Genomic DNA, 8,983 nt, shown 5'->3' with positions numbered 1-8,983 from the left:
GCGCTCCCTCGGCAAGCGTTGTATCGTTGAATGATGCCTTGGGCACCATCGCATATAGGGGAAGCGTGCGCCTCATCAGTGGTGCCACCCTTCTCATGTGGTAGGCATCGATGATCCCCGACCCCTTCATGCCCCTCTCCTTCAGGAGTCAGATGGCAGCAAGATGGTCCCAGATCCTCTTCTTATCTTTCTCTGGGACTCCCCACTTCCTCCACGAGTCTAGGAACTCTTCGATGAGGCACCTGGTGAATTCTAGCAAGGGGGCGCCTACGTTGTTCTTGATGTAGAACCAATGCAAATGCCTCCCTTTGTTGGAGGTCGACTAGACGCATCAGCGGGTACTTGCTAACCCGGTTGTTGCAGGGCTGGATGTCGGCGCATCTCATCGGTGTGTTCAGCTCCTTCTTCTCCCACTTTTTTAGGAGGGTGACGGCGAAGAAGTACCGCCACAGGTCAAAGTGAGGACTAATCCCTAGGAATACTTCACATAGGGCGACAAACGCCGCAATGTGTTGGATTCCATTGGGATTAAGGTGCTGCAGTTCTACCTTGTAGTAGTGCAGCAACCCCCGAAGGAATTTATGGGCGGGGGTGGCAAACCCGCGCTCATGGAATTACACAAAGGACACAACATAGCCATCGAGCGACGATAGTGCATCCTCCTCGTCGGGCAGCCACCACTCCTCGGTGGCGGTCCACGCGTAGAGAAGACCATGGTGGACAAGGCCCTCCATGCTGCTGGAGGGTGATATCAGAGCAGCACCACGGCTCCATTGGAAGATGAGGTGGGTGGATGTGAACTTGATGGTGGCTAAGACACGGATGCGGAGAGCTTAAGCAATTGGCAGCGGAGGTTGCAGATGCAAAGGTAAGGAGGCAAGGTATGAAACCCTAGGGGTGAACCCTTTGGTTTTATAGGGACAATGGATGTGAGGAAACCAACCAGTCTGTCTAGATCTCCGCTGCCTCCCATGATCTGTCACAATGTCACAGCCACAGGATACGCGCACGCAATCCCTATCCTTTCCTTCAAGAAACTCGTTGGACGTTTCGCCCCCCCCCCTCGGGCGAACTGGGACTCAGTTACAAGTAAAAGGAATATGGATCAAAAGTGCATCTACGGCCCGTCTGGGCCTAGGAGTCCGACGGTTGACCCATCAACGGGTCCAACAGCCGCTCCAAACACCCCTACAACAAAAGGGTGGAAAGAGCTAGGGCCCCACAAGCGGCCAGCGCCACAGGCATCTCGGCCCATGATTAAGTCTCAGCCAGGCTTTCCCTGACCGGATCTCAGCGAATGGGATACCGAGACCCCAATCAAACTATCCAGCTAAACAACCACCAAATCTCACGACTATACCCGCGAAGGGTCCGACCTCGACGAAGAAGAAATCAGCATCTTCAGGGCACGCCGTTGGCAACAATAGAGGGCCAGGGCTCTTAAAAACCTCTCTTTTGAAAAACCCTCTGAAGGAGTATCCTACTCCTCCGCAGGCTCAGGGGCTCCACCCACTGGGTGTGCTCGCGCGCACCCGCAGGCAAGTTAAGAAATCCTCGAGGCAATTCAACTCGAATCACCTGGGGGCTCGGGGGCTACTGTCGGGGACCAATATTAGGGTACTCAAAGAGGAGGAGCTAATAACCATCAACATTGATTCATCCGCGCAATCAAGAGCGTGACTACACCACTTGCTGGGTCACTTTTTGTCCGTCCACCATGACCATGGGCCCTGCCTCGCCTGACCCTCAAAGGTTGGCTCTACCTCAGTGGGCGTTGTGGCCGTAGGTCTCGTCTCGACCGACCCTCGAGAGTTGACTCCGCCTCAGGCTGACTCCCGAGGGCTGGCTCCACCTTGCCCGATGTTTAAGGATAGACTTCGCCTCGCTCGACCCCCGAGGACTGACTCCGCCTCGCCTGACCCCCGAGGGCTGGCTCCGCCTCGCCCGACGTCTATGCGCTGCTCCTTCATTACTACACTGCAGTAGATAAGGCATGGCACTCAAGTCAACCGCAATACCAAGGACCATACCCTACACGCCTATAGGAAAATACCAGTCAGGATATGACCTAGAAGGCCGCTTTAAGACCTTCCTAGGTATGTCAGTGTCCAAACAGTGTTGTAGGCATTCGACATTTATCTTACAGTATTGTGGGCGCCGCCATTTGCCCTCAGGGCACGGATCCTGACAGAAGCATACGACAACCACTATGGTCCAGGAGGAAACTCACATCACCTACAGTAACGGACGTGCGGTCACTGCCACCGTCTGCTCCTCGTAGGGCCACGGATCAGCACCTTAGGTCCGCCACGCTGCCCACCGGGGCGGGATGGCACATGACCACTTGCTGACAATGCCAGGACATGGCATCATCAGCGGACAGACTGCCTAGCGCAGGTCCTATTAGGATCAGCGGATATGCACCCTAGCGTGGAGCTATCTCTAGCACCGTCTGTCATATCAGCGGGGCTCGCACAGAGGAAAAGAAAGACACGAGATCTTTGAAGGACCTCCTTTGCCTCTGGTTTTTCTCCTTTCTCCCATCTGTAATCCCTGCTCCCCAGTTGGCCTATAAAATGGAAGGCAGAGCACCCCACTAAGGGGATCGATTAAACACATCACATCACACAACCAAGCTCTCAGCATCCATTCGACATTTCCATCAGAGACTTGAGATATATCCATCTCTCGCCCGTTTGTAACCCCTACTGTGAACTTTTCGATGCTAATAACACGAGCAGTAGCCACGAACTGGACGTAAGGACATTCTGCCAGAACCAATATAAACATTATGTCTTTTTAACAAACCATCCGAACCAGACGTGCAATAACATAAATTTACTCGTTGGTGTTTACTCGGAACACCAACAGAACTCATATGGGCACTCAAACCCAAAATGGGTAGCATGAGACTCAAAATCAGCCTCCAACAGAGTACCTATACGTGAGACTTATTTTGGGTTGCCTGAGATGCAACCCAAATATGGACATCATCTCTCCTGAAAACCCATTTACAGAAAGGATTCTCTTTTGAGTCTTGTTGTTGTTGGAGAAGATATCGAATAGATATTGAACATTTTGCCTGTAGTGCTATAAAAATGAATATGTCTTGTATTTGTAGGTGTTGATTTTGGAGATAGCCTTACTTCTTCCCTGTTGCCCACACCGCTGTGACGCCATTGCTATACTTTGTCGGGTAGCAAGCGTCGCTCGTCTTCACCAGCTGTCGTAATCCCGCTAGCGATCGTCGCTGGGCCTCGCATGCCCTGTCACGTCCTGATGAGCGCGCGTCGCACCGTCGCACCACCTATACGTATCCCGTGAGCAAGCACCACTTGCCCCCTTCCCTGTCCAAGTTCCAGGTAGCGAGCACCACCCGATGAGCGAGTGTTGTGTGGCCCCCGCCTGTTGCGTCTCGGTGAGTGAGTGCCGCTCGACCACACACGCCCCGCCGCATCCCGGACGAACGAGCTGTCAAGGGAAATTTGCTGAAGAAAGGGCGGGCAGAGGCGGGAGAGACAATCACGGGATTAGTCAGATTTTGATGTAGGCCCCATAAAGAAACGATATGTTAGAGACATAGTCGTTAAATAGTGACATGGCAGGTATAGAAACTGCTAAGACCCTGTTTGATCATTGGAATTAAAATTTATTTTAATAATAATTATAATTTAGGCACATATTAATCAAGCACGAGCTCTTTCATCTTCAGGCGGCGGTAGGTGAGTTCTCACTTTTCTTTGTTTTTTTCTCTATCATTTTCTGTGTGCATCCCAAAAAATCATGTGCACACTATTATAAGCATTTAGGTTCTTTTTTAGGCCATTATCAATGTAGAGTTTTATAGCGTTGTTTTCAAGAATATCACGTTAGACAAAATGCAATAAAACATGGATGAATAAACTACACTCAATACATTGTTTCATAGATAGCTAACCCATGACTCATCTAGAGTTGAAAATCGGATCAAGAGAATTTCATCTATATATATAAAACTCAACTTTTCTCTTCATATAAATGTTGCGCCATTAGAAAAGCTTACGTAGCAGCTAATTAAACGTGAATAAAACTCAGAATAAAACTTCCACCGACACTGATCTTATAGGAAAATCTGTCCTCAAGAGTTAAGATCCTGGTTTTCATTTCCCACCGGTCGCCGCCGGCACCCTGCTGCGGGCTGGAACGAGCCACGGTAAAGCTATACTCGCTCCGTGCTAAAATATTTATCGTTTTCGCTTCTTCGAGAAATAACTTTGACAAAATATATATTAAAAAATAATAATATTTATGGTATATAATTGATATCATTGGAAAGATCTTTGAATCTAGTTTTTTAAGAAATTTATTTAGAGATATAAATATTGCACGTATTTTCTATAAATCGAGTCAACTTTGTGACATGAAAACCTAAAGCGACAGATAATTTAGGATAGAGGGCCCACGTAGACGTGGGGATTTATGCACGACAAATGAACCTGTGGCACGATTTTGTTCATGTCGCCATCAATCCATCATCATTGTCTTATGCCTGACGGAGAGAACCCACACCGTGCGCTGTCGACACATTGACACGCTCGTTGGCGTCAGCCGCCGGCCGCTGGTATGTTGGGGTTGGCATCTTTGCTAGCTGACTTGACCTGCGCCCTTGGCGCAACCTGCAACTGCAAGGCCAGCTGCCGAGCAAGAGGCACCGCCGTGCATCGAAGAACGCAAGCGCATCACGACGAGGCCCCGCGTGCCCTTAAATCCGACGGATTCACATTTTTTGCACAAATTTTTCCGAACCATTTAAATTCCTCTAAGAACGGACCCAAATATCCCTGAACGGTGAGCGCGCGTTTGCTGTAGCTGGCCCGAATCACGGCGCCTGTTAACGACATCACATCAGTCAATCAGGACCTAAGCAGGCCGGTATGCGCTGGCCGCATTTGCCTGTACAAGGCTATCAATCAGGTAATTTATTTTTTAAAAAATTATATTAAGGGCGCGTTCGGCTGACTGATTACCGGTTGACTGGCTCTGTGTCACTCACGAAATCACTATTCACATCCTGCCAGAATAATATTTTTCTCTCACGGCAATCAGCTGGAACAGTATTTTTCAGTCCTACCGAACAGGGCAATAAATCTTTCATACGAACTAGCATGTTTGTTGTTTATATTAATATATACGTATACATGATGCGCATCTCTCGATTTGTTTCCTATCTTTTATATACGAGTTCTCTAACTTAAATAGAGCCCCCTTAATAAACTTGCTATTGGTTTGTTATTTTAGTTACTAAAAATAATATATTAAAAAACACTACCGCATCCTCGTGTCATTATTTTTTTCGAGAATAGCGTATCCTCGCATCCGATATGTATCGTATCCGATACTCGTATCCGTATCTGGCATAAATAAATAGATACATTTTCCAGCAGTTGTTTTACATACATGGCATAAATAAATAGATACATTTACATGGATGCTGAATAGAAAGAATCAGAAAGCAACGAACAGAGCAAGATCGGTGTTGCGCAACCCTGGACAGGAAGCACACACGCTCAAGTCAGTAGCTGATCTCATGGCCACATGAGGTCGACGGCTACCCTGGACACCGCGAGATCCTCGAACCACTCCTCGTTATTCCTCGTCTCCTGGCACCGTGCCGTGCCGGCGGCCTCCGGACGTTGTTCGTCCTGCTTGTTGGCCGCCGCTGCCGCCGGCGGCCCGGTCACGGCGGGGCGGAGCTCCCGCAGGGTCTGATGGCCGCCCATGTAGCGTTCGGCCGCCAGCACGCTGGCGCTCTCCCCGCCTAGCAGCTCCGACAGCAGCAGCACGATGGGCGCCATGAGATTTTGAGATGGTACAGCTAAGCTAGCCCCAGATGGATCACACACACAGTAAAACGGAACAAATCGAGCAAGAGACAGGCAGGCACTAGGAACGGGCGCAAGCGCAACTGCAACTGGTGATTGTGTGTGTTGTCGTGCACGACGGACGATGGTACGGAGGGAGAATGGGACGGGGAGGCGGGAGAATTAGTGTGATTAAAATTTAGGTGGTGTGTGGGAAGGATGTTATATGGGGTGTTTGGATACTAATAAAAAAATAAATTACATAATTCGTTAGTACTTCACGAGACGAAATTTTTAAGCCTAATTAATCCGTCATTAGCACATGTTTACTGTAACACCACATTGTCAAATCATGAACTAATTAGACATAAAAGATTAGTCTCGCAAATTAGTCACAAACTATACAATTAATTTCGTAATTAGTCTATATTTAATACTTCATACATATGTCAAACATTCAATGGAACACCGACTAAATTTAGAAGGGGCGACCAAACACCGCCTTATATACGTGTGTGTGTGTGTATGCGTGCCGTTGCGCGCTGCACGCAGTGGGATGGCTTCGCGCATTTCCAGTTTCAGCTGGAGGGACCTCTGGCTGCGGCCGACCGGCAGCGTACGTAGTCAACCTGCCCCGGCCCCGGCGGCGTACGTGCAGCTGCAGCTGGGGTGGTCGTCACGTCGGGCCGGTCGGTACGTGGTGCCTGACGTCTGTCTGTTTCTCCCTGGTCCGAACGGAACAGACGTTGGGGCAGATTCGTTTGGTTCTTTGGTTGTCGATTTCGTTTTGGAATTTATCAACCGGTGTTTTGCAACCCGGCGTTTGTTTGGTGCGTGCCAGCAGTCTTTTCTCATCGGTGCCTTCGTCATGAATGGTGTTTTGGTAGAGTATTATACGTAGAATTTCTGTCCAAGTGGCGGTAAAGATTTACCGCGATTTCTATTGAAAGAAAAAAAACAAAGAGATGGCCTAATGATTTTTAAGCAAAGCTTAGGGGTAAATTTCAAGTCTCTTTAGTCTTCATCCTCCTCCTGCAGCGAGAGGAAAAAAAACAAAAACAGCAGCTCCCTTAGAAAGCCTGTTAAATTAACGGCAATCTAGAAGAATCAGACCACGTCCTTGAACAGCAGCCTGGCCATGCGGCCTTGATCCGCTGAGTACCGCATGATAAATCCCGTTCGTTCATTCGTTCGTGCGGAAGCACAAGGAAACCAGCGGATCTCAGCCCACAGCAGCCTGGCCCGGTGGCCGGGTCCTCTTCCTCCTGTGGGCGGGTTTGCGGCTGGCGAATGCTTACATAGAAAACTCTGTTCTGTCCCCTCCCCTGGTTTTATGCCTTTTCCCACCGGTCCACCGTGTCAGTTTGTAAAACAAGGTATGCACAGCAACCATGTTAGGGAAGAATTGACATTACATGGCCCGGCCACAATTCAGCAATCCGTTTTTTTTTTCATACACATATTTACATGTTTGTAATAATGTAATAAATAGAAATAACCGGAAGCGACTAGAGGAGCATGTGAGTTACGCAAACGAAGAGAGCAAGAAACAATTAGGAGTAGCCCAAATTAAAGTCTGGGTGGGCAAACCGACTCTGGCTAATAAGTCTCCCACTCTGCCTCAAGGCCACATGATGTCGACCGCGATCCTGGACACCGCGAGGTCCTCGAACGGATCCTCCTCCTTCCTCTTCTTGTCCTCCTCCGCCCGCACCAGCTCTGTCCCGGCGGCGGCCGCGTGCTGGTCTTCCACTGGCCCTCGGCCCTGATTGGCCGGCGCCTCCGTCACGGCCGGCCGGAACTCCCCCAGGCTCCGGTGGCCGCCCATGTAGCGCTCGGCCGCCAGCACGCTCGCGCTCTCCCCGCCCAGCAGCTCCGACAGCAGGAGAACGATGGAAGCCATGAGCGAGTGGAACGGACAGCCCAACAAGATTACAAGAACTGGCGGTGGAAGTGGTGGTGTGCTAGCTTGTACGTGCAGATGGATGGTGTAGTGGAGCAGTGGCAGCAGGTCGGAATTCACGGCGATGGCCGATGGCTGGGAAGGGGAGACGGAGCCGGGAGATTTATGCATGGAACAACACAAACACTGCAGACTGTGGGCCGCGCGTGGTTTTATTTCAATGGTGGGCGGCGGCGCGCCATGAATACCCGCACAGTGTCTGTTGGATGCTGCGAGGATACGCTTTCACGGCCGCTGGGTTTGAGGGAAAACAAGCGTCCCTGGCACCCGGAATTGAGGAAGCTGGATCGGCGCCACGGGCCCCCACAGCCCGCTCGATTATGTCATTTTGTCGTGACGACTTGGCTCGATCGCACGGTGCCGTGCAACTGCAGCTCGGTGCGTGCGTCGTACGTACTACCTGCCGTGCGTGCGGCGCGTCAATGCGACTGTGACGGATGTTTCGTGTTTATCCCAACGGAGCGTCTAGCGTCCGCAAGTCCGCGCCTGAGGTCATTTTTTTTTTTTGTGCGCCAAACGTCACCAGCATCTAGAAGAGAGAGGAGACGACGGATGCCCAGTCGACATCGGGAGGAGGAGACACGGAGGCGAGAAGGGAGATGCACCACCCAATTTACTTTTAAAATATTCTGATACAACAATAGCAACATACGTCTAAAGATAAATGAAACACTTGAAACATGCATCTAAAACACTTGTAAAAACATCTAAAAACACATGAAAACCATTCAAAAACATACACAATGGCCAGATAAAACACTTGCAAACATATGTGTGAAAACATACGCAACATCCAGATAAACACACTTGCAACATACGTCTGAAAACAGATGAAACGTGGGAAACAAAAGCTTGCAGCATATGTGGACAACCATTGCAATATATGGAACATCTCGATCTACTTTTGCAACATTCATATGAAACACTTGCAGCATACCTTTGAAACATCTAAAACACTTGAAACAGACACTTACAACATGCTGCATGCGCTTTCAAAGCGCAACATCTACTTGCTGTTTGGACGAAAACGGAGGCTCGTCGAGGCGGAACTCGAGGCTAGCGTAGAGCTCGATGCTACGGAGTGGCGAGGAGGTCGTCGATGTAGAGCTTGTTGGCGGCACAGACCTCGACAGGGGTTGCGGCAGACGAATGGAGCACGACCGTAAAGGGAGACGCGAGT

At 49.8% G+C, this 8,983-nt stretch overlaps 2 protein-coding genes across 2 annotated transcripts; both read right to left on the bottom strand.

Annotated features, from left to right (window-relative positions):
* Nucleotides 1-5,564: 5,564 nt before the first annotated feature.
* LOC136458047 (uncharacterized) lies at nt 5,565-5,897 on the bottom strand. The gene has a single exon (XM_066458050.1). The coding sequence runs from the start codon at nt 5,832-5,834 to the stop codon at nt 5,565-5,567; it is 270 nt and encodes an 89-aa protein (XP_066314147.1). The 5' UTR covers nt 5,835-5,897.
* Nucleotides 5,898-7,234: 1,337 nt separating this feature from the next.
* LOC136458046 (uncharacterized) lies at nt 7,235-8,133 on the bottom strand. The gene has a single exon (XM_066458048.1). It carries the CDS (start codon nt 7,912-7,914, stop codon nt 7,462-7,464), a length of 453 nt encoding a protein of 150 aa, XP_066314145.1. The 5' UTR covers nt 7,915-8,133; the 3' UTR covers nt 7,235-7,461.
* Nucleotides 8,134-8,983: the final 850 nt, after the last annotated feature.

The sequence above is a fragment of the Miscanthus floridulus genome, chromosome 6 (assembly GCF_019320115.1).
Source record: "Miscanthus floridulus cultivar M001 chromosome 6, ASM1932011v1, whole genome shotgun sequence".
NCBI lineage: Eukaryota > Viridiplantae > Streptophyta > Magnoliopsida > Poales > Poaceae > Miscanthus > Miscanthus floridulus.
This window is presented reverse-complemented; position numbering and strand designations above follow the sequence as displayed.